This window comes from Herpailurus yagouaroundi, unplaced genomic scaffold (genome assembly GCF_014898765.1).
Source record: "Herpailurus yagouaroundi ecotype Mexico unplaced genomic scaffold, PumYag 139, whole genome shotgun sequence".
Lineage (NCBI taxonomy): Eukaryota > Metazoa > Chordata > Mammalia > Carnivora > Felidae > Herpailurus > Herpailurus yagouaroundi.
In genome coordinates this window covers 13,031,629-13,057,277 of record NW_024412394.1, presented here as the reverse complement: position 1 = coordinate 13,057,277, position 25,649 = coordinate 13,031,629, and the positions used below count along the sequence as shown (strand labels likewise).

Genomic DNA, 25,649 nt, shown 5'->3' with positions numbered 1-25,649 from the left:
AAAAAGATAAAGGATAGGATGAGGTCCTGGGAGAGTTGGGGGAAGTGGGTTTTCAAGGGCCAAGTGGAGAGGTGAGCCTTAGAGCTGACGCTTGTGCCTCTGAGCTTGGAGCTCATCCAATCAAGTGGGGGAAGATGGAGATCGATTTGGAGTTGGGAACATTTGGGGGACTGGGGATGAAAGCTGGTTATGTATTAATCAGAGCATTTCAAACATCAGTGGTCATCCAACCAAGGCTGGAAAAGATGCATTTATGCTGGAGCTTATCAGAAAGCTTATCGTTTTCCTTGGTTGTTGGAAGATTGGACAGTATTTGAAGAAGCCTGATGAGGATGTGGTGGCAGGCAGGGTTGGAGGAGAGGGATGGAAGGAGGGAGGGAGTTAGAGAGTCGTTAACAGGAAGTAAAGATGGCGGGGATGGCAACTTGGGAACGGAAAGGAAAATGTGAAAGAGGAGGTATTTTTTTTTTAATGTTTATTTATATTTGAGAGAGAGAGAGAGTGCAAACCAGGGAGGGACAGAGAGAGGAGACACGGAATCCGAAGCAGGTTCCGACCTGTCAGCTGGGCACAGGGCTCGAACCCACAAACCATGAGATCGTGACCTGAGCTGAAGTCAGACGCTTAACCAACAGAGCCACCCAGGTGCCTCAGGCAGGGGAGGTATTTTGAAGGGGAAACAGCTGGTAACCTGAGAAAGCATGAAGTTGCAACTTCCACGGAAACATACAGACTCGTAAGAGGGTACACGTCATGATGAAACATTTCTCCAACGAGACAAATATCACAGGCTCCAGGCTTCTTTCTCCTTTCAATAATAATAGTCTAAATAATCTGACATCTTTTTTCCTTGCCGTTGAAATCATATCCAAACACCTTGCTTCTCTCTCTCTCTGCCCAGAGCAGTCTAGTGACTTTCTCAACACTACCCTGCTTGTAAGTGGTCGCCATCGTAACAATCCTCCTTCTCCAAAAAGAAGAAAGCTGACTTAAATAATAACTCCTCGGCACTGATTTGGCCTCTTTGCTCCTAAATCAAATAGTCACCCAGCGATGATAGCAAAACAAACGAACAAACAAAATGCTTGTGTCGTTGCAGGAAACCCTGAAACAGACACAGATTCCGGCTGCAGCAGATACACCCTCAAGGCCGACGGGAGACAGTGTCCAAGCAGCCTGGGTGGCATGAGGGTCACCTATGTGTGTGAGTTCATCAGCGAGCACGGAGCCAGAGGCAGTAAGAGCATAGAAGTGACGTTCACCTCTGTGGGTAAGGACTCCTTCACTGGGATCTTTGGCTTTGCCCCTCAAGCCAAGGGCCATGAATCCCCTGGGTTCATGAGTAGCAATCAAGCAGGGCCTCCCCTGGTAGTGGGGGTGTGTTCGGGGTAAATCACTAACGGGAGACAGAAGAGGATTTCCCTGTCTACCATTTAAGTGCAGATGAAGTCATGTTTCCACTCTTACGTGAAACTTGGCGAAACTTAACAAAGACCATGGGGGAAGGGAAGGGAAGGGGAAAACACAGTTTCAAACAGAGAGGGAGGGAGGCAAACCATAAGAGATTCTTAAATACAGAGAACAAACTGAGGGTTGATGGGGGGGGGGCGGGTATGGGGAGAAGGGAAAATGGGTGATGGGCGTTGGGGAGGGCACCTTGTTGGGATGAGCACTGGGTGTCGTATGTAAGCGATGAGTCATGGGAATCTCCTCCCGAAACCAAGAGCACACTGTATACACCGTATGTTAGCTAACTTGACAATAAGTTATATTTAAAAAAAATAAAAACTAAATTCAGATGGAGTCTTTAAAAGAAAGGAGCATGGGGCTGTGAAGACACGGCTGCAGGGAAGGCCAAGGCCTGCATCGTGCTGATAAAGCAGAGTGTGAACTGGGAAATACAGTTTCAGGCGTGGATTAGTTCTGTTTAATCCCTGAATTTCTAATGAGGGTAGCGCCCCTAATTTTCCCCTTTCCCCCCATAATCCTATCCTCCCTCCCTTCCAGTAGCCTGGCTCACTGCCTACCACCCTTCGCCTGCTCTGGCACCCTTCTCTCCCACTCCACCTGTTCTAGAGAGGATGCTGCAGAAAGCTTTAAAAATCTGATACTTTGTGGTTATTTTACAGTCGTCTCGAGTCGCCTTTTGACTGAGTTAGGCCTCTTAAAAGTGTCATTTCTTCTCCCCATACAATAAAACATGATAACTTCACCCCTATCTGCAAAAAAAGGGGCGGTCAAACTTGTTTTTCCACCCATCTCACAAAAACAAAAAAAACACACACACAAAAAAACCCCCAAAAACTACTTAGGTCAATCATCAGACCCCTTTGAACAATTTGGAGAAAGGTTCATATGAACAATACTTATTAGTCTCATTCACATTTTCTGCTCTTATGACTTAGCATTTTTACAAAGATCAAGACTATGTTTATCTGAAAACATTATTGCCATGGATGAGTTCGGGGGTCTTTTGAGCAATGATTTGCAATTGTCTATAGTGGGAGCAGTTATACACTTCCAGTTCTGACTCTGAGTTGTATTGATTATGTGCGGTTCAGGCTGTCTTAGAAACGTATTTAGACTTCACGGAAAACCACTGGTCCGGTAGTTTGGAGCTCACCTGAGAATCAAGAGGAACAGATTCATGGTTCCGTGGATCCATGGTTCCTACCTTTCCATTCTCAGAAACCGCCAAACTGTAGAAAGGCATCTCTACCCGAGATCCCTACAGCCAATCAGGGCAGGGGGAGGGACACAGCAATCCATGCTTATGGAACTGAGGGACTGTATCTGAACGTTGGGATCCCAGCTTCTAAAGGGCACAATGGGGAGTCCTGGTTTCTTTTGATTTTGACCAAGAGTAAGATTTTACACTGATTGAAAAAGCAAGCTGGCATCAGTGGGCTCAAGGCATGAAACCGTTCGCTTATAGAAGATCAAAGTGAATGGCATTTTGAAATGTCAATGACACGCTCAAAGAGGAATGGAAAGAGAGAAGCAGGGGCAAACACAGTGGAATGTTCATGTAAGCTCTTACATTTGTTAAGGGTCCGGTTAACGTTTTTGTTGAAGAATTCCTCATGAACACATGGGTTAAGTCAACACCCCTAAGTTTGCAACCTTTTGCCCTGCTGATCATCAGGAAATAATTCCAGCCACAATGGGAAAGTGCACGAGCTCCTAAGGCATGTGATGGAAATGAGTACAGTTCAGAGCACCACCGGGAACAGCCTAGAAACCAGTAAAGCCCAGGAACGGCAAGGTACCAGTCCCGCATTGACACAAGTAGAGTGAGGACGGCCCACACTTTCTGTCTCTGTCTGAAATTTCACTCGCGTGTCAATGTCACCAGCAAGACTAAACATTGTGCCTGTTGTTGGTTTTTCTTTTGTCTGTTTTGTTTGCATTCTTTCAGCCAACCTAACAATAACCCGGGACCCAATTTCTGTTTCTGAGGGGCAAAACTTTTCCATAAAGTGCATCAGCGATGTGAGTAACTATGATGAGGTATACTGGAACACTTCTGCTGGAATTAAAATATACCCAAAGTTTTATACCACGAAGAGGTATGCTGATGGAGCAGAGTCAGTACTCACAGTGAACACCGTGACCCGGGAGTGGAATGGTGAGTGAAAGACCCCGGACCCCACTCTGCTGCCGGGACCCCCGGAAACACCCTATGAGAGGCCCCTGGAGGGCCTATGTCATCACATTTTCATGCAAGAGCCCTTTAGGGGAAGATGTCACTATCTCCATTTTACAGATGTGGAAACTGAGGCTCAGAGAGATTAACAAATACACCTAGGCTTCTACATCTTAAGTTGCAGAGACAGTATTGGAACTCGTCTCCAATTCAAGAGCCTGTGCTCTTGCCATGAAGTTAAGAGGACTGCTTTTAAAAGTAGTTTCACCAGACTTTTAGAGTTTTTCACCCAATCGTGATGTAAAAAAAAAAAAAAATCTAGGTAAAGGATTTATATGCCTGGTTCCAAAGAAAGGAGCGTTTTTATTTCCTATTTATCGCTACACATTATTCATGTTGGAAAGAAATGCAAATATTTGGAGGGGAAAAAAGAGAATTTGATAGAATGGTTGTAATAATAGCTGACATTTAATGAGTCCTTAGTATGTGATAGGCACAGTGCTAAGTATTTAAGTGGGTTAGTTCAATTAAAACAATAAACCTAGAAGATAGTGGTATTAGTGTCCCCACTTTAAAAATGAAGGAACTGAGGCCCAGTGAGTATAAGTAAAATACCCAAGGTTAGGGGCGCCTGGGTGGCGCAGTCAGTTAAGCGTCCGACTTCAGCCAGGTCACGATCTCGCGGTCCGTGAGTTCGAGCCCCGCATCGGGCTCTGGGCTGATGGCTCAGAGCCTGGAGCCTGTTTCCGATTCTGTGTCTCCCTCTCTCTCTGCCCCTCCCCCGTTCATGCTCTGTCTCTCTCTGTCCCAAAAATAAATAAACATTGAAAAAAAAAAATTAAAAAAAAAATACCCAAGGTTATACCTCTGATAAATGGGCAGATCCAGGGTGAAACTGAGACTGACTGGCTCCAGTGGCCAACTCTTGATTGACCGCTCTACTCTGAAGCCTTTCCTTAACCATAAAGTTAATCAGTCCAGGTCCTCTAAGTCCCAGGTCATCTCTATTTGTCCATAGAAGGCCTGGGCAACATCGTAGAAAGAGCTAGTCATTGTTTGGCTGGCCTTGGTAGAATACAGTCAGGAAATGGGAGTATTTTTCTCTCACGCTGGACTTACGTCTACTCTGTCCAACTGCTTGTTCCTACTGAGAAGCCGTAACTGAGAAGAAGCTATAGCTTTTCCAGTCACATAAACTATTTAGCAGTCCTATACCCGGGTAATAAAAAAAAAAAAAAAAAAAAAAAAAAAAATCTATTGTCGTCTGAACTGACTACACTTTTATTTTATGTTGAGTTTAAGCTTCCCTTCCTCCCAACAGAAATTGAAAGGGCTTTGTTCTCGGTCTTTGTTCTAGCTGTGTTTCCTCTGGCTAGTTGCTGCTCTGGCCACCCCAGAGTTGGGGCAAAGAGAGGGAATGTAAAGAAAATCAAAGGGTCTCGCTGAGCTATAGGTACTGTTATAATCTTCCTGCACTGTCTTCACGGCACCTGTTCAGGTGGTGGTTCATCCTCTGATGGGCTCTGCCATAAAGTCCACTGGGAAAAGATCCTCTCCAGAAGCTCAACCCAAGTACTGTGCACAATCTATTCTGCCTCACCAAGCACAGGGTCACAGGCTACTCCCGCTGTAGCCTTCCTTCTGTACTCTGGCAAAGCCAGCCAGCCTCTCATCGTTAGACTTTTCTAGATAGGAGTCGGGCATCATACATCTAACTCCAGAGCCCACAGATGAAGCTCTCTCAAGAATTTTAGCCTACCCCTGCCCCTTCCACACTCTTTAGTGGTGTCATGGTGCCCTGGAACCTGAGGAAACCACTCACTCAGAGATGGGGAGAGGAGACATCACAACACCTCAGTGCTCCATCTGGCTGACAACTCCCCTCCAAGAACACCCCATCTCAGCACACACCAAAACTCCCATCTTTCCCCCTGGGTTAATAAAAGAACTTTGGGAGTAGGTATTGGGAAAGAACCTGGCTTCAAACGCAATTCCACAGCCAACAGGCTGTATAACTTTGGATAAGCCACTTAATTTTATTTGGAGTTTTATGTAGGCTATTGGTTGGTCCTTCAAATACATAGAGAACCCAGGAGGAGAGGTGATCAAACATTCCCTTGTCCAATGTCCAGAGGAAGGTATGATGTGCCCTTGCCCGTGCTTGACAGGGAAATTTAATCCTCTTCTTAACCTTCCCAGCAAACGCTATTTTGGAACAGTGACTACACTCCATCTCATTTTTGTTTCCTTCTACTCAGGAACCTATCATTGCATATTTAGATATAAGAATTCATACAGTGTCGCTACAAAAGATGTGACTGTTTACCCGCTGCCTCTGGAGCCAAACATCATGGTTGATCCCTTGGAAGCTACAATTCCGTGTAAAGGTTCCCATCGCTTCAAGTGTTGCATTGAGGAGAATGAAGACTACAAAGTCACTTTCCAAATGGACTCCCTATCCTTTCTTGCAGGTAAGACAGTAATTGCTGCATTGTGAGGCACACCTCCTTCATGTGGAGTCTAAACATCTCATCTTAAAAGAGAGGTAAAGAGGGGCGCCTGGGTGGCGCAGTCGGTTAAGCGTCCGACTTCAGCCAGGTCACGATCTCGCGGTCCGTGAGTTCGAGCCCCGCGTCAGGCTCTGGGTTGATGGCTCGGAGCCTGGAGCCTGTTTCCGATTCTGTGTCTCCCTCTTTCTCTGCCCCTCCCCCGTTCATGCTCTGACTCTCTCTGTCCCAAAAATAAATAAAAAACGTTGAAAAAAAAATTAAAAAAAAAAAAAAAAGAGAGGTAAAGAGATATGAAGACTGCATCAGAGACAGAACATAACAGAGAGAACCCCACGAAACTTTAATACCTTCTGTTTTGCTGTGTGACCCATGGCTTGTTGGTTTGTGGCAAAATCTTGAGGGTCTGTGAGGGTGAAGGAAGCCCATTGGTTTTACTGGGAGCTGTCGAGGACAGTGCTAGAATACTTTCACAGGCCTTCTACTTCCTCAGTACATCAGACTAGAAATTCTGGTAGTCCCTCCCTCCACACTATGAATCAGCATGCTTCAAAAGTACCTCAAAAATCCTTTTAACTATGCACAGTTGAGCATTCAAGAAAGTAAGAGGCCAAGAGCATAAAGAAAAAAAAATAGAAATGTTTTAGTACTGCTGGGCCTTCTCTGAAGGCATCTGCCAGTGTCAGAAACACAGCACCTTGGGTTTTAAGGCTCTGAAGGACATTCCAGAAAAGGCCTTACTCTCTAGGCAGTGACTTAAGGCACCCTACATCACCAGCACAAAGTCAGAACCCTCAAAGGGTGAGATGCTCACTCAGTAAGAGGATAAGCAGAAAAACAAAATTTGTCTGCCAGAGTTAAGAGCTTAGCCTCATTTCTGGGTGGGCAAAAATTTCCCCTAAGAATTATAACTGTCTTGCTCCCACTCAGGTTTGGGGTTTGAATTTATACTACCTATGGGGTCCAGGAACTCCACACTGAAGAGTGACTAATTTAAAGTGGCCTACTGGTAGCACCCAATGGTACCTGCCAAAAAAATTCAAATCCTCTAAGGTAGGATGTACCCTCAATCCATGGACCTCAGGATTCCTACAGATTAAGGTCAACCAAATATGAGCTCACAACCCCAAATCTCAAAACACAGACACCTTCTTGAAGGATTTACAAGCTCATTCATTCATTCGTTAAACAACTATTCATAGAGACATGCCCAATGCAAAACACTATAGTAGTCAATTAAAAGAAGACAAAAGAAGGTGGGGCACATATATTAATATCTAGCTGAAAGTGTTCATGTCAAAAAAGACAATGGGTATAGCAATACATTTCTAAAATGAGCAACTCAGATCAAAAGAACACTGGAAGTTCAGAAAAGCAGGACCCAATTAAGATGAGAATTTAGAGAAGGTTGTATGGTAGGAGGGTCTAGAATCAATCTGGATACTGAAGTATTTAATCATTTCAACATTCTATGTTTAACATGCGTGCATTCAAGGCTCTCTGTGTGCCAAATACTCAGCTAGGCATTGGGAGATGCAATGATAAGTAAGACCAGATACCTTCTCTCCAAGACTTTATGGTCTAATGGAGGAGACAGGTCCATAAAGAGGTGACTCTAAACCAATGTGGTGAAGGCAAGACAGAATAAATGCACAGGACATGCTGGGATTTGGACAGGCAGAAGGAGGAGAGAGAAGCTGAAAGGCATTCTGATTGTCCAAACTGTACGGGCACAGATTTGGAGTCATGAATGGTAGAGGTAAAGGTGAGGTGAGCACAGTGTAAATGTGGGCTGACTTACTTCTACGCTAGGGCCATTTTTAAACCCATATCAAAAAATGAATGTGGCACATTCCTTGGAAAATCTAGACACACATATCCATATTGGATTATCTGAAAAAAAAAATGTGTGCTTTGGAGACTCATCTTGTGACTTAATTCTTTCTATAATTCTATCTCAGAAAAAGAAGTTAATGGAAAGCAAGTGTGCTACAAATATAATTTCATGGCAAGCTCAGTTTCCTGGTGTCCAAAAAAGCTCAACATATTTTGTCACTTTACCAATGCTGCTAATAATTCAGTCCAGAGCCCCTCTATGAAGCTTAACCTGGTTCCTGGTAAGAGCATTTTAAATTATTTTAAAATATTATAGTCATGAGCAAAGTATTCATTTAGTCATCCATTCCTTTGTTCATCCATTCAATAAATATGCATTAAGCACCTTCATGGGGCAGGCCTTGGGCTAAGGGTGGGGGATTTGAAAAGAGCTAAGCCATGTTGACTGGCCTCAGGCATAGGGAAAAGATGGATGTGATAAAAAATGTTACTACATCTAATGCAGTAAGGGCTGAACTCGAGATGCTGTGGGCAGTCCAAAGAGGCTTCCAGGTTTAGCTCTCCTAGTGATGGTAGGGAGCAAACAATCAAGAAAACCTTGTGGACGAAGCCCTATTTCAGTGGAGTCTGGGAGGCTAAGCACTGTACTGGGAAGTGCACAGTATCTTTGAACTTTCAGCAAAGGAAAAGTGTCCCTACTAGACAGGGCTACATGAAAAGAATCAATCTAAAAAATAGGCAACTATCTTTGTCATCCTTTGTCATCACTGGGCCAATATCATCCCACATATTTTCAAGGTTGAAGGTCATGGTTTGTGGCCATTTCTGTAATGGCCCATGACCAAGAGCTCTCCTCAGGAGCAGCAGAGAGGCAAGTGAATAAAGGATGGTCCTGGGCTTCTGCAAGAAGCAATCCCCTCCCCCCGAACCCTTCTCTGTAATAGCACCTCTGATATCCAAGGGATTCATAGCTCTATCACGAATCATGTTTGGGTTTACTTCGTGATTTGTGGTCATTTTCACGTGTATTGGTGACTGAGCCCTGGACATCAAAGTAGGAATTTAGAATTCCCCATCTCTCTGAGTCACTGTCCCCTGACCCTACTAAGCACACCTCTTCTTGGGGGGGGCAACCAAGGCCACTTCTTCACTGTCCCCCATGCCGCATCTTCACCCAGGCGTTGACATGTTTTATTGACTTATCCTTGTTCTTCTCCTCTTTCCTCATCCCAGGTGTGATTCCACTTCCTTTTCCTAGTAGAAACTACTTAGTATTTCAAGACTTTATACAATGACTGAGAACTTAATGCTAAATTTGTAAGTTCGTGAGAAAGGGATCTGCTCGTCAGAGAATCAAGGTCCCCTGGAGACTAGAGGTTCTTCAACAAATGTCACTTTCCCATGCAAGTCTGGTCTTGAGTAGACGTGAAATGGAGTCACCACTAAGGGAAGCCAGAAGGAACAAATGTTTACAAATATTGCTCAGAATATTCAGGTCATGGGTGCCTGGAATTCTGACCATTAATTACATATTTGAATGAAGGCAGTGCCTCCCAACCTTGACTGCACACCGGAATCACCGGGGAAAGTTAAAAAACTGCCAGTGTCTAAATCGCAGCCCAAGAGTTTCCTATATTTGAGCAGGAGTGAGACTGGACATTGGTATTTTCCAAGATCCCCAGGTGATTCTAATCTGCCAAAGTTGAGAATCCCTTGGATTAGGCATTATGTTCCTGAAGATTCCTAGTAACTTGATTATCTCTTATCTAGATGAGCACACATTAAGCTCTCATTTTTCCGTGCTTTAGATTTTACAGGCAGTGGAGAGAAGATTCCTGAGGACTGGAGATGGTGATGAGGCATAGAGGAAATTAGTTCTGTTAGGAAAAGTAAGCGCAGGTTAAAGTCGGATTTGTGTTGAAAGCACAGAGAGGGGTTTTGAAAAGCCAGGTGCAAAATAAAAAAAGTGGGTAACTCTGAAAAGGTCATTGAAAGCAAAGAAAAAAATGAATTCAAACGTCAATATTCTACCTAGGCCTGACCCTATTTCGACTACCTTTTCTCCTCCTTTTCAAACAGTCCCTTTTATTTCCATGTTCCTAATGCAGGAGAGAACATCATGTGCCAAGATCCCATAATAGGTGTTGGGGAGCCTGGGAAAGTCATCCAGAAACTGTGCCAGTTCTCAAGTGTTCCCAGCAGCCCTGGAAGTCCCACTGGTGGGATCATAACGTACAAATGTGTAGGCTCCCAGTGGAAGGTGAAGAAGAATGACTGCATCTCTGCCCCAATAAATAGTCTTCTCCAGCTGGCCAAGGTGATCCTTAAATATTTGACTCCGAGCTCTTGTGGGGGAGATATTTCTAGCTTATCTCATTTCTCAGCAAATGGGCCTTGGGCTGGTTTGTGTTGCTCCCAAAGCGACTTTTACTTGTTTATTTCCAAAGAAGATGCAAACCTAGAAATGCTTTACATTTTTCTTACATACAAATATGGAGACAACAAAATATGCATTCTGCCCTAGGACCAGCTGTACACCTTTTTACCTTGACTTCTCAGTGACTTGTTTCTATTACCTTGAAGGTGCAGGTAGAATTATCCTCTCTTATCGATCCCCTTTGAATAATCTTGATATCAAGCAAGTAGCTCTAATCTTTTCAGAAAAAGGAGAAACTTAAAAAATAAGGTTCATTGGTGCAAAAAATATATATGCTTGGGCATTATGTTTTTACAGGTCTGAGATTTCCTCAATCTTAGAGGTAACCCGTTAGTAATGGGAGATGTAACTAGCCTGCCTCTCTTAACTAGAAGAGAGGTTACTGCCATACGGTAGGGAAAAATTTCTTTTCATCAAAATAAATGTGACCTCATACTGAAGTTGCTTAGAGTAGAGACTCCTAAAATGCAAATCCTAATGAATTACAATAAGTCAACCTTGATGAGGCAACTAGTAGAGTTATACTTAGTGGTTATAATTAATGATATCATTAACCAAGTGGTTCCAAATGCTCTCACCATTGGAAGACGAATTAAGGAAAAGGGGTAATATTGACTTGTGTCTCCTCTGATCATCTTCTGTCTCTTTTCTTGTTTGACACTAAATTCATTAAAATACCTACTAGGTGCAAAGCATTATTGTAGGTGCTATAAGGGTAAAGAGACCAAATCAGAACTTGGTCTCTGATTTTCTAGAGAACATAATCCAGTTGAGTAGTTACATACACACTAATTTTGCTTAGGATAATCGGGAAAGGTCTGCTTGAAAAACTTGGCATCTGATTTGGGCCTTGATGAAGGATACATCAGTGATATAAATTTTCCTAATCAAGAAAGATAGAAATATTATAAATTGAACTCCCTGTTGGGCCCTGGTCCCAATTCTAGATACCTAGATACATTTTCAATGGAAAAGGGGCATGTTGGTCTATCATGCTTTATTTGATTTATCCATTCCATATATATTTATGGAATACCTACTATGCGCCAACCTATATGGCTTATGCTATGTGAGGCATTATAGGATATCAGAAGGAATATAACACATTTCATAATATTAAGGAGCTTATAATTTAATTGGAGAGATATTGAAATTAAAACACAAGATGACATTGTCACAAACAGAAATGTCACAAGTGTGAAGTATGTAAAATAACAAACACTTATGCATTCAGAGGAAGAAACTCCCTTACGTTGGAATACTCATCAAAGTTCTTTATGGAGGAGGTAGAATTTGAAATCTTTAATTATAAGTAGTTTAATTAATTGTGTCATTATAATATAGGTAGTTAGCTAATTAGAAAACAGAAGTGTGATCATTATAGATAGGGTGACCATATAATTTATCATCCAAACCAGGATGCATTTTGAAAACAAAAGAGGGCACTAGTAATCATTACACCGGGACAGCAGATATAAAACAGAACTGTCCCAGGAAAATTGGGATGGACAGTCACCCCTCCAATGGCCAGCAAGGTAAGCGATGAGAAAAAGCGGAGTGGAACGTGGCTTCCATACAGACCACCAAGTGACGATACTCAATTTTAATCTAGTTGTCTAGCAATCACATCTACTCTCCTTTTTAAAAAAAAAAAAAAACTAGTCATCAGGTTAACATGTGCTTTACTGTTCCCTTTCTATGTGTGAGGACTTTACGTAATATTCTAGTCTGAATGGCACACAGATTAAATTAAGAGATAAGTTGGGGCGCCTGGGTGGCGCAGTCGGTTAAGCGTCCGACTTCAGCCAGGTCACGATCTCGCGGTCCGTGAGTTCGAGCCCCGCGTCGGGCTCTGGGCTGATGGCTCGGAGCCTGGAGCCTGTTTCCGATTCTGTGTCTCCCTCTCTCTCTGCCCCTCCTCCGTTCATGCTCTGTTTCTCTCTGTCCCCCAAAAATAAATAAACGTTGAAAAAAAAATTTAAAAATCTTAAAAAAAAAAAAAAGAGATAAGTAAATTACCTTATAAGATGTACTTCTAGGAATGGAGAAAAGGAAACCACGGATGTAAGAGATTTTCATCATGGATGATAGATCAGCAGGATTTGATGACCAGACCAACCGGCAAGTTTTCCCTTTGTCTGTGTTGGCTTTTGTTTTACTAGGCTTTGATCAAGAGCCCCTATCAGGATGCGAAACTCCCGACGTACCTAAAGGATCTTTCTGTTAGCACAGGCAAGGTGAAACACGAAGTCAGCTCATTTCCTGGGAGCCTGGGAGCCATCATTAACATCCTTGATTTGCTCTCAACGGTTCCAACCCAAGTGAATTCAGAAATGATGACGGTGAGTTTGTTTGGGGCCTTACAGGAGCTTTGAGTCTCATCTTTTCACCCCCTGGGACGTGTAGTCAAGAAACATAACTACCCCTCCCCCACTGCAGCCCCTTCTTTGTCTTCTCCGGAGAAATTCACTGGATATTAGGGTCAGGTAGCATGCTCTGCCAGCCGTGGCTGTTAGGGTCACAAGGAGTGTTTCTAGTATTCATTTGGGGCACTTAAGAAGATTTCTTTAGTGAATCCCCATCTTAGTTTCTTCATGAAAATAGAACGAATCCGTATCTGCTTCCTGAGAAAACCAGCCATTAAAGGTTTTCAGACTATGTACAAAGTGGGCGTCTCAGCGGTCTAGCACTGAACATGAACTTTGAAGCAGTCAAGGTTCCGAGAGGAAGGAAAATTCACCCAGGATTCAAGTGAAGAGTTCAAATGAAGAGGCTTTAATGAAAAAAAAAAAATACTTAAAGAGGTAAAACCGGGGATACAAAAAGAATGGAAGACAGTACTACCCTGAGGACTAAAGGGGAAAGGAGGAGAAAGAGCGTAGCTACAGCAGAGGGAAAACTAAGCCTTAGAGGAGGGATCACGAGCGGTAGCAACAGAACCAGCACCACAGATGCGTTGAGGACAGCATGTGTGTAGGGGCGAGGGCGTGGCTGCGGTGGGTAGTGGGAAAATATATTTCCACCTCTTTCTTCTCCCACCATCCCATCTCCTGCCAGTGCTCCGTGATGTGCAACCCCAGCCAGAGGCATCTGGAAAGCAGCTTGGGTAACAAGGGTCCAAGGAGGTTATGTGGACCTCCTGGGGCTACAAGGAGCCCCAGGAGTTGCCAAAAACTGGGTGGCTCACCATGAACAGGAACTTATTCTCTCACAGATCTCAAAGCTAGCAGTCCGAAATCAAGTTGTCTGCCAGACCGCGTTCTTTCTGAAGTCTCCAGTGGGGAGTCTTTCCCTGCCTCCTCCAGCTCCGAGTAGTTCCAGCATTCTTTGGCTTGCAGCTGCCTCATTACACCCTCCGAGTTTGTCTTCACATGGCCTTCTCCTCTTCCCCATTTGTCTTCTCCTCTTCTGTCTCTCAAAAGGATACTTGACATTGGAGTTAGGGCCCACCTAGCTACTCTGGGATGATTTCCTCTCAAGATCCTTAATTGCATCTGCAAAGACCCTTCCCCCAAAGAAAGTCACATTCACAGGGTCTGGGTATTGGGACAGATTATTCGGGCGGCCACCATTCGACGAACTACAAGGCTCATAGTTTCAGATTGAACAGAACGAGGCAAAGAAGGGCAAAGAAATTATATTGAGAGAAAGCACAAATGGAAAATGACAAGCCCGAGTTCATAGGAGAGAAAATCAAAATGTTCAGGAAAAAAAAAAAAAAAAGAATGATTCCTTTGCCAACAATTTGGTGCTCAGCATTGGAGAGGGCTTTTTGAAACTACTTTGCCCTTGCTGGTAAACTATCACCCTTTACAGGCTTGGGATTTAAAGGAAAATAAAACCACTAATAAATCTCTCCCAGCCTGCTAAATTGGTCTCAGTGGGTGTGTGTTGGGGCTGACTCTTGGTAAATATTTAACAAAGTCGCATAGCTTTGGGGACATATCCTCTGCTAACTCCCTGCCGTAAGAAGGTGGGACACAGGTCCCTACAGCCTGCGAGGCCTCATTTTTCTCTTCTCTTTTCCTCTTACCTGTACCCATGCAACCAGTTTCCAGGGAGATGTTCTTTTTTCTCCCTTTTATGATTGAAAGAATTTGATTGGTCTGACCCCATGCCATGTCAATTACAGCACGTTCTGTCTACGGTTAACACCATTCTCAGCAAACCCGTCTTGAGTACATGGAAGGTGGTACAACAGCAACAGACCAACCAGAGCTCACAGCTACTGGATTCAGTGGAAAGATTTTCCCGAGCATTACGGCCAGAAGATAGCACTGTTTTGTCCATCAACCAAACTAATGTGCAGATGAGGAGCATGGTGATAAAACCTGGCCATCCAAAAGCCTACAAACAGAGCTTTGTTTTCTCAGACTCAGACCTGTGGGGTAATGTGGCCATTGAAAACTGCCAGCTGGGAAACCTGCAGCGAGATTCATCTATTGTCACTGTGGCTTTTCCAACTCTCAAAACCATCCTCGCCCAAGATGTTCCAGGAAAGAATTTTGCCAACAGCTTAGTGATGACAACCACCGTCAGCCACAATATAACCTTGCCATTCAGTATCTCAATGACTTTTAAGAACATCAACCCTTCAGGTGCGGTACCGCGATGTGTCTTCTGGAATTTCGACCTCGCCAACCACACAGGGGGGTGGGACAGCAGTGGGTGTTACGTGAACAAAGTCGATGAGGACAGCGTCTCCTGCGTCTGTGACCACCTAACGTCGTTCTCCATCCTCATGTCCCCTGACTCTCCGTACCCTGGTTCTCTCTTGGAAATACTACTGGACATCATTTCCTACATTGGGTTGTGCTTTTCCATCTTGAGCTTGGCAGCCTGTCTGGTCGTGGAAGCCGTGGTGTGGAAATCAGTGACCAAGAACCGGACTTCCTATATGCGCCACATCTGCATAGTGAACATCGCCGCCTCCCTTCTGGTGGCTGACAGCTGGTTCATTGTAGCCGCTGCCATTCATAACCATTATCACCCACTCAACAAGACAGCCTGTGTGGCCGCCACCTTCTTTATCCATTTCTTCTACCTCAGTGTCTTTTTCTGGATGCTGACTCTGGGCCTCATGCTCTTTTACCGCCTGGTTTTCATCCTGCATGACGCAAGCAAGTCCATTCAGAAGACTATTGCCTTTTCTCTTGGCTATGGCTGCCCTCTGGTCATCTCGGTCATCACAGTGGGGGCCACCCAGCCCCAAGAAGTCTACACGAGGAAGAATGCCTGCTGGCTCAACTGGGAGGATACCAAGGCCCTGCTGGCCTTCGTCATCCCAGCACTGATCATCGTGGTGGTGAACATGACCATCATGATTGTGGTCATCTCCAAGATCCTGAGACCTTCCATCGGGGACAAGCCAAGCAAGCAGGAGAAGAGTAGTCTGTTTCAGATCAGCAAGAGCATTGGGGTCCTCACGCCGCTCTTGGGGCTCACCTGGGGATTTGGTCTTGCCACTGTGTTCCAAGGAAGCAATGCTGTGTTCCATATCATATTCACTCTCCTCAATGCCTTTCAGGTAAGTTCCACTCTACAGGGCTCTCAGGAAGTATCTGTACTGGTGGGACAAATTAATGATAGCAACACAAACAAGGGTAGGAATGGGGAAGGATTTTAGTTCAGAGCCCTAAAGAGAAGTAATTACAAGCACTCGGTGATATAGAATGGACACATTCCTCAGCTCCCATGGAACCTCATACCTCTTATCACTGGTATTATAACTTAGTTGCATGCATGACTCTCTTTGAAAAGCCCTGATAATACACGTAAGAGGAAAGTCCCTTCCCTACACAGGATTTTGCTATTTATCCAACATTATCAGGATGCCACCTATTATCTCCTAATTGAAAATACCACTATAAAACCAAGTAATCTCTCCAGTTAAATTTCTACAAGCATTAAATGAACTCTATCTTTGTGGGGTCAGGGATAACATCTATCTCACTTATCGCTGTATCCCTAGTAGTACCTAAAAAAGAACTTGACCCAGAGTAGGTGCTCGATAACCATCTGCTAAATAAAATGAGTACTATGTACCACATAGTAAGTTCCCTAGAAACATTTGCTGAAGAAGGAAGAATGAATGTCTTATGTAAGGTAGACATTCTGCTGTATTATACTAAAATGAAAAAGACACACTCTTGGGGTGCCTGGGTGGCTCAGTCGGTTAGACGTCCAACTCTTGGTTTCAGCTCAGGTCACGATCTCACAGTTTCGTAAGTTTGAGCCCCACATTGAGAGCAGAGCCCGCTTGGGATTCTCTGTCTCCCTCTCTCTCTGCCCCTCCCCCCACTCGTGCTGTCTCTGTCTCTCCCAAAATAAATAAATAAACTTTAAAAAAAAAAAAAGACACACTCTTTGCTCTCCCATAGCACATAGCACATAGCACATAAATAACTATAAAATAAGTCCAATTGTTAGAAGAACTTTAGCAGAGGTACAGACAACAAGCGTTTGGAGCACAGGGAAGGGAATGCTTAATTCTGATTCAACCAGTAGGTGGGTGGTAAGCATAGGTCCTCACGAGCTGGTGAGGGGGCAGTGGGTCTGGAGGTGAAGTCGAGACATTGCCCCGATGCTCATGCCAGATCCTAACTTCTGCTAGGCCCGTGGCCTCAAACTATGTGGCTCATATCTAATGAAGTTTATAGTATGGCTTGACTACAAGGGACTGGTAATGTCACCCCAGGCCCCAGGTCCTCATCACAATTATGTGAACCCTACGGAGACGTAAGAGATGTACTTAACAGCATAGCCAATAGGACCTCCAGTTCACAAAGGGGCGGGGATAAGGAAATAGAATGATATCCTTATAACATTATAACATTTAAGGTCTCTTGGTGTGGACCTACTGAATCCCTTTGAACATTATTATCTACCAGACCCATTCCACAAACACAGAAGTGGGAAGACGTAGTACGAATTCATTGCCGGGGTAACAATACTTCCTATGTTGCCAGACAATAGAACATGATTAAAATCGTACTGAATTATAATCATAATTTTAAACCATAAAATCATAAGATTAAAATGTACTTCCTGCCAATTCTTTTTTCAGGGGCTATTCATTTTACTCTTTGGGTGCCTCTGGGATCAGAAGGTAAGAACAATCACAGTTTCGTGCTCCCAGAAAAGCCCAGCGTTCGTGGCATGTTGAACTTACGAGGGCTTCCTTTAAACAACTGCAGGTGCAGGAAGCCTTGCTGAAGAAGTTTTCACTGTCAAGATGGTCTTCACAGCACTCAAAGGCAAGTCCTTCCTTTGCAGGGACTTTGGCAAACCCTTCCCTCTCCCCAGCCTGATTCACCATAGATCATTCGACTGCTTGTGCGTCTCACCTGATTCTGCCTATTAAAGTCAGCCACGGAGCTTTCACTAAGATGCTGTCCCACATCTTTAAGTAGGGATCAGGTAGCACAGACAATACCAGCTGGAGGTCAAAAATCCAAGTTCAGTGAGAAACAAGAAGTTTTCTGGGGACATTGAAGACAACAGAGAACAGAATGTGAGGAATAATGCAGAGATTGTTGGTAGTTCTGTTTGGAAAAGAACAATTGCTCTCAGAGTTGACTGTTTTCACACATCAGAAAACACTAAACCCTATAGAACAGTAAAACATATATTTGAAAGTTATTTTCCTAATTCTGGTGAGAGTCCGATGTTTCAAGGTGGCCCTCCTACTTGATTTGTTTGAACTTGAAATTCATGCTCTTTCAGGCTCACTTTCAAGCGGAATGAGAGATGCAGGCAGTGACCACTAGAGGGCAGCAAACAAACCATCAGAGAGATCAAAAGAGGGCTTTGGTGGAGCACCTGGGTGGCCCAGTCAGTTGAGCGTCAGGCTTTGGCTCAAGTCATGATCTCACAGTTTGTGAGTTCGAGCCGCGTGTCCGGCTCCGTGCTGACAGCGCGGAGCCTGGAGCCTGCTTCCGAGTCTGTGCCTCCCTCACTCTCCCCAACTCATGTTCTGCCTCTTTCTCTCTCAGGAATAAATAAACGTTAAAAAAAAAAACATTAAAAAAAAGAGGAATCAAAACAGGGCTTTGGTTTAACATTTGCTTGCTAATTGTCTTTTTTTCTTTTCCAGTCAACATCCCTCGGTTCATCTACACCAGTATTTTCTATGAGTTCTCCGATATCAAGAAGATTTAACAATTTGTTTGGTAAAACAGGTACGTAGTGACCTCTAGCTCACTCCCTGGGGTACTTAGTTTGGGTTGACTTGAGCAAATTTGCCCTGATGCAGACTCTCACACCCCTACTTTCCCACTTCGTGGCGTTTACCATGAACAGCCTCATTTGGGTCAGAGGTTAAATACAGGAACTCGCTTCTATTTCCCAAACCACCAGCAGGTTGTAGAGAGAGCAACTGCCTTCAGCGGGCAACTGATAATAACTTGAAAAGGATAAGATTTGGAGAATCTAGACAAGCCTGTGGAGAGCTGTCAAAACTGTATCCACCACAAAAGTGGGAACTGTAAATTGCTAGCCTTGTCAAATGCGGAGTTCATTGCTATTCGCGTTAAATAAGAATAGGCAGGTCATGTTTATGGGTTAAGGTACGGCAAAAAAATATATTTAGAAAACTACTACAGGATCACATGCTGTGGATTTCTTTTCCCTTTTTTTTCTTTTTTTGGGGGGGGTGGGGGGAGTGTGCTTGTTTTACATATGGGCATGTATAAAACCGTGCATGCATAGAGGAGGAATCACCCAAGTTAGCTGTTCTGTTAGGAACATGCACAGTTAAATTGCTACCTTGGAGGTATAAAATCAATAATATGAATGACTTTAAGCAATGGGTCTCAGCTAGTCAGGCAAGTTGAAACCTCTGCCCGCTATGCCCCTACCCCCAGGAAAATAAGCACCAAAACTCCCTCCAGCTTCTTGAAACTGAACAGATCTCACAAATGCCGAATCTAGAAAAGCGTCATTATTCCAGACTAAGGCTCTTCCTATAAAATCAATTGAGAATGCCTACCATTTGTTAAAACTCCGGAGGACTTGGTGTTTTTTGCTTCGACCTGATGCGTTACTCATGAAACCGGAGGACCTTCACTTGCGATTTGGCAAGTCACCGATGGCAGCTGGTGTGAAATTATCAAATCTTCAGGGTGTAGTACAACCACTGCACTTGGCCGGCACTGTCGCTGGAACGTGTTGACCATTCCCGCTCGGGTTAAAACTCTGCGAAATGATTCTACTGAATCAGAATGACACGATATGCAAGGCCGATAAAATGTGCTCTTTGATTTTGAACCAGTCCGCTCAAAGGTGGGGTTGGGGCTCTGCTCCTGAGGTCCCAGGGCCTGAGATTTCCAGTCACTGCCATTCAATGACCCCTCGAAGGTCATTAACGCAGCGCCCTACTGGCCTACCTGAGGGTCCCGTAATCACTGTAACTTTGGTTTATGTTGTCGGCAGCCCCGCAGGGCCCCCCAGGCAGTGATGGAAACCTTGTTAGCAGTGGCAGCTCACCAGTCTGATGGTAGGGTGGGCACCGTGTCCCCTCCTTGCCCAACACCACCCTCACTCGCCCTGTGCTCAGTCCCCGCCTCCCGCTGACACCAGCCCCCGTGGTTGCTCCGTGGCTGCCCCCTCAGCTGCACTTTCATTAGCATCCCCTGACTTCTGCTTCTTTCCCAGTCCTGTCTTTCCTTCCCTTGTAATTTTCTCCTCTCGTTTCTTGTTCCCCTTCCCCCCCCCCCCAACCGCCGCCCTCACCTTTCAGCTCAGCCTCTGGCTCCCCCCACCAAGACCTTCCCACGTCACTCCAACCCCAGGGGGCCAGGGAGGTTCCCTCACACAGATGTCCCCAGGCCCGTGCATGTGGTGGCATGTGGAGGGCTGCCCAGAGTTCGTATCTCCCTGGCCTTTGTAGAAATCTGGCTGCTGGTTTGATGTGAAGCAGTTAGCGCTTGTCTCGTGGGCTGCCGCGCACGCTTGAGAACAACAGCTTTGTTCTCTGGCACTTCTGGGTCCTGGGAGGAGGGCAGGCATGGGTGTGTTTCCAGGCATGGCCGAGCTTCCCTGGCTCTCGGGCTAGAGCTCCCCCTGGGCCATTAGGAGAGGCTCACACCGCAGTGATCAGGAAGTGTTGTCCTTAAGGCCGAGCTGCTGCTCTGTTTTTCAGGCACGTACAATGTCTCCACCCCAGAAACAACCAGCTCATCCCTGGAAAATACATCCAGTGCTTACTCGTTGCTCAACTAACAACAGGAAAATCCCCCCATACGACTTCTTAAAGGACAGTGGATGCGCTCTGAAAAAAGTCCTTCCAAAGCCACGGGTGAACTGTTTTCTCCACAGGCTTCCTGGAGCGGATGCTGAAGAGACTGTTTCATTAGGGGAAGAAGCTTTCTTTCATAAGGACGGACTCAAAGTCATTGTTAAGTTTATTTGCTGCCCCACCCCCACCTCTTGTGTGATACTAAATGTGTATAGTATTTAAGTGAAACTCAAGTCCCCCGAGGCCCAATTTCCCTGTCTGTATTGTAAAATAGAATTTCAAAGAGGCATTGTTCCTTTTCACACGTTGGTCACAAAAATAAGCTTTCCTAGGTACAAGGCTAATACCTAGGAACTACTTCAGTGAATTCTAAGAAGGAAGGAAGGAAGGAAGGAAGGAAGGAAGGAAGGAAGGAAACAGGAAAAAAGAAAAAGATAGAGAAAAACATTAAAAACTACATTACTTCCATGTTAATGTAATTATTCAGACACTGCCACATGGAGAATGCAAAAATGGCTCAAAACGGAAACTGAAATAAGCCAGGGGGAAAGTCTGGTATCTTCCTGGTAATTTCTTAGCTACGAGAGAGGGACAGAGAGAGAGAGGAGAAAAAAAAAAAGGACAGTGGGAAAAGACAGGGAGGAAATTGTAACATGAAGATGCTTTCAAGTGGATAATAATATTTATAAGAAATGCATGGAAGGAGATGTAATTCTCCTGATGCTAAACACACACACAGATGCTATTAGTTTGTGCTAAGGTTTGAGCTCAGTGGACCGAGTAGGCAGAGAAAGCGTGATTGAGGCTCTTTATTAGATCCCAGCAGACCCAACGGCTAATTGCATCTTCTAAAGTTTATCGGGAAAAGCCTTACATGTTGGTTTATTCCACTTTTTTGAAGGCCAAAAATATATTTTTTTATATCCATCACTTGCCAAATGTGATATAATGTGATATAAGTGTGATATATTGCACTGAAAACAGATCCCACCTGTCATATACTGTATTTAACAGCTTTAACCAGGTACTTCTCTGGGCACAATAGAGTAGATTTTAATAATCGTATGGCACGGTTTATTGTTCCTGTTGTTGCTACCGTGGATTTCATGGCCCTTGGTGTGTTGTGTAGCTCCCTATGCATTAGCTCTTTAAGTGCTTGAGTTCCGAGACCAATATACGTTAAGAGTTTTGCATTGTCTAACTTGTGTTTATTCCGACCACTTGGCAATCTTCTGGAAAGAAATTTTACAGCTGGCTCAGTCTACGCTCCTAATGACCCTTTACCTCAATGAGCAGATGGTGGAGGTTTTCCCAAGGAGGTGACTGTTTATGAATTAGGTGCAGGTATGTGTGTTTCTCGTGCTGTGTGCATTTCATAAAAATACAACTATTATTAAAATCGCCTCCATATTAAAGTCGGCTGTAGCCACAGCAACCATACATTCCAAAGTGAAGTCTGATCGCAGAGAGAGAGCAAAACACGATAAAAACGTGAGGCTCCTCGGGAAATGTGGGCTGCGTGGTCTTCGTAAGGGCTGAGAACCAAAACAGGCCGCACCATCAGGAAGGTAGGAACCAAGAGGCTGTGACACAGAAACCGTTTATTTATTGAGTTCCGAAAGGAACTCAAGGGTTGCAAGGGTTTCTTTTTAATATTTTAACTCTTTGACATCCCTTCTTTTTATTTGTAGTTTAAAACTCTTACTTCTGCCTCTCTGTTCTTCATGGGGAGAAGGATGTGGGACAGATAGAAGTCCCAATCACGTTTCAAGTAAATGAGCTCTTCATTTCTACGTGTTCCCAAATGGTGTAGACCTCTACTCCCATGCTTGCCTGGAAATGGTCACAAAGGAAATGATTCAGCTATACAATTCTCCAGGAATGGTCACCTTTGGGCAGAGCTCAGTCCTGAGGAGACAGAGCCGGAGGCTAGGCTCCAGGATGGATGGAAGGAGAATTAGAGATCGTAATGGCTTTGCCGGAGCTGGTTCCTGTAGTAATGGCAGGGATGATGGAGGCTTGGTTATATAGTACAACATGTGAGCATGGCCATCGTGACATGATCAGCCAAGGAAAGCGTAGCACTCAGGGGGCGTTCAAAAACACAACGGGACAAGAAACATAGAACTTCCCCCCACGTCAGCAGGGATAACCTTGGGAATCATTGTGTTCATGGGGGGGATCCTCCATAATGGCAGGAACCTTTGCAGAGTTCCATAGGATGTGGCTTTGGCCCTTTGCCCACGTGCATTCACTGGAGCACGTTCCCTTACCCCCAACACACACACGTGTGTGTGCGTGCACTTTCCACCTTTCAAGCCACAGTACCAGATCCAAGTTCCAGAAAGCCTATGAAAAATTAAAAAAAAAATTAGAGCGATACTTGCTGGTTTTCTGCCCAACTGCAAGATACATAGTTCAACCGCTGCGGTTTGCCAAGATTATCCTAAAATAAACAATAGAATTCAAAATTGGGAGAGAGAGCAGCCCATGAATCTGGAAGGCCTATGGAAGCGGGAGCCCCGCCAGGCCCTGCGTTCACTAGTTTTCAGTCAGCAAGGATTGCAAGGGTTTGGCAGCAGATTTCTGAGGACGAGGGAGAAGGAATGTTGGCTCTGATGGGGCAAAGTGGGATGTGTGGTCCACTCAGCTCCCATAGTGTCTAGTGTTTCCCATGTTCCTGACCTCCCTCAGTGGGTAAAGTTCCATGGGCCAGGACTTGCTTGCATGAAGGGCCTTCTGGTAAGTCAGTTTCTTGCAAAGGGATCTGTGCTAATACTTCAGAGGTCGTGAGGTCAGAGCAGTCACAAATAGCAATTATTTGCGAATAATTCGGGCACCTGGGTGGCTCAGTTGGTTAAGCGTCTAACGCAGGTCATGATCTCACAATGTGTGAGATCGAGCCCTGCTGACAGTGCAAAGCCTGCTTGGGATTCTCTCTCCCCTTCTCTCTTTGCCTCTCTCTCTCTTCCTCCCTCTCAAAATGAATAAATAAACTTAAAAAAAAAGGCGAATGAGAAATTAAAAGAAACTATGGAAATAGTCTCTGGGAATATTGGTAACACATCATGCCTTGAATGACCCATGTGGCTACTCTGCGCACCCCCCTCGCCACCCCGCCCATCTCTTCTATATGGAGAAAGAGGTAAATAAACATCCATGGGGTTTTCAGGATAGAAGTTGCTAAGAAAGTGAGAAACGCTGCGAAGTGGGACACCTGGGTGGCCTGGTCGGTTAAGTGCCTGACTCTTGATTTTGAGCTCAGGTCGTGATCTCACAGTTTGTGAGATCGAGCCCCATGTCGGGCTCTGTGCTGACAGTGCGGAGTCTGCTTGGGATGCTCTCCCTCCCTCTCCCCTGTGCATGCCTGCTTTCCCTTTCTAAATAAATAATGAATGAATGAATGAATGAATTTTAAAAAAAGGAACACTGGCAAGTGATAGCGTTTTGTGGTTTGTGGGCAGAGAGATCAGGGTTGGAAGGCTAAAAAAAAAAAAAAAAAAAAAAGTGACGTGGAGAGGAGGAAGCCGACAGTGACCAGTAAACGCAGAAGTGGGGGAGGGAGTTATTCTGAGGTGAGAGGAAAGGAAAGTCACAACCGATTTTGAGGAGACAAAAAGGAAACAAGTCTAGTCACAGAAATCCCGTGTAGGTGAAATGCATTTTACCTGTGGGGTGGGAAGTTGATGTCAAAGGGCACTCTGCATCCCAAAGAGCATCGGTGACACAGGCCAGGGGAAGGCTGATTCCCTGAGTGTCCAAAATAAAGGAGGGGCTTACGGTGGAGATTTATCTTCCTTGTGTTATTGTTTAAAAGGCCATGGAAATCGTGTCTCATCATTTGAAAACCGTTAGCTCTGAAACGAGATGCTATAGGTTTCCAATATTATGACTGGGGATATTAAATCGGGTCACAATAGTGTGTCGGCAAACTCTATGTGGGCTTTCCATGCTTGTAACAGGAAAATACCCAGCGAGGTCTCCTGGAACTCTCTTTATACAGATTGTCTGCTCTTTTGCAGTAGGTCAGTGCTGCGGTCTCAGGCTCCCCCAGCGGAAATCCAACCAGAATTTAACTCCATTCTCCAGGCTTGGGGTAGGGGGCTCCCAGAAGCTCACAGCAGAGCTCCATTGGCTGACAGCCCTGACGTCTCCCATCACACCAGCCATACCCCGATGCAGCGTGTGAATCCTGGAGGCTTACAGAGGGCTTAAACACGGGACCTTGAAGTAAAAGCTCTCAGCACCCAACTAAACAAATATCTATTCTAACAGTTGTGTGTGGCTTGGTTGGAATTTTCACCGACAGCTGAAAACAGCGTCCCATGAGTTCTGTTAGCAACAGGTATTTCTGCAACATGGGTCCATATGCCCTGTATTAATATTCTATTGGGGTGTAACATGTTACCGTAAACTTAGAGGCTTAAAACAGCACTCGCCTTGTTATCGCATGGTTTCTGTGGGTCAGAAGTCTGGGCACGGCTTAACTAGGTCCTCTGTTCAGGGTCTTCCCAGGCTGACCTCAAGCTGTCAGCCGGGGCTGTGGATTCATCTGAACGTTGGGCTTCTCCTCCAAGCTCATCGGTTGTTCGGTGGAATTCGTTCTTTACAGTTATAAGATTGAGGCCTTCGGCATCTAGAGGTGTCCTGCCATTCCCTGCTATATGGCCTTCTCCACAACATGGTCGTTTGCTTCTGTAAAGTCAGCAGGAGGACTTCTGTACTGCTTCGAATCTCCCTGCCTCCTTCAGTTTCTGATCCTAGACCCTCTTTTAAAGGACTCACCTGATTAGGTCAGGCCCACCCGCGATAATCACCCTCGTGATTAATTCAAAGTCAGGTGATTAGGGGCCTTGATTACCTCTGCAAAATCCCTTCACCTTTGCCACATAATGGAATCTACTCGTGGGAGTGATATCATATTTACAGGTCCTGCTCACAGTTAATGGGGGAGTATCACACGAGATATTTCATCAGATTGTTTAA

General features: G+C 44.8%; 1 protein-coding gene across 7 annotated transcripts in view; it reads left to right on the top strand.

Annotated features, from left to right (window-relative positions):
- Positions 1-21,859, top strand: part of ADGRF5 (adhesion G protein-coupled receptor F5) — a 100,305-nt gene extending 78,446 nt beyond the window's left edge. For 4 of the 7 annotated variants that reach the window (XM_040473703.1, XM_040473704.1, XM_040473705.1 and 1 more), the window contains exons 11-22: positions 1,100-1,270; positions 3,146-3,265; positions 3,419-3,628; positions 5,905-6,117; positions 8,115-8,270; positions 10,098-10,306; positions 12,589-12,768; positions 14,559-15,953; positions 17,493-17,534; positions 17,623-17,682; positions 18,522-18,606; positions 20,568-21,859. In XM_040473703.1, the coding sequence (XP_040329637.1) occupies positions 1,100-1,270; positions 3,146-3,265; positions 3,419-3,628; positions 5,905-6,117; positions 8,115-8,270; positions 10,098-10,306; positions 12,589-12,768; positions 14,559-15,953; positions 17,493-17,534; positions 17,623-17,682; positions 18,522-18,606; positions 20,568-20,647 (2,921 nt within the window). In that variant the 3' untranslated portion in view covers positions 20,648-21,859. Of the gene's footprint in view, positions 1-1,099; positions 1,271-3,145; positions 3,266-3,418; positions 3,629-5,904; positions 6,118-8,114; positions 8,271-10,097; positions 10,307-12,588; positions 12,769-14,558; positions 15,954-17,492; positions 17,535-17,622; positions 17,683-18,521; positions 18,607-19,858; positions 20,545-20,567 lie in introns of those variants that run through there. The other 3 variants (XM_040473708.1, XM_040473707.1, XM_040473706.1) reach the window with 2 other exon arrangements.
- The last annotated feature ends 3,790 nt before the right edge of the window (positions 21,860-25,649 follow it).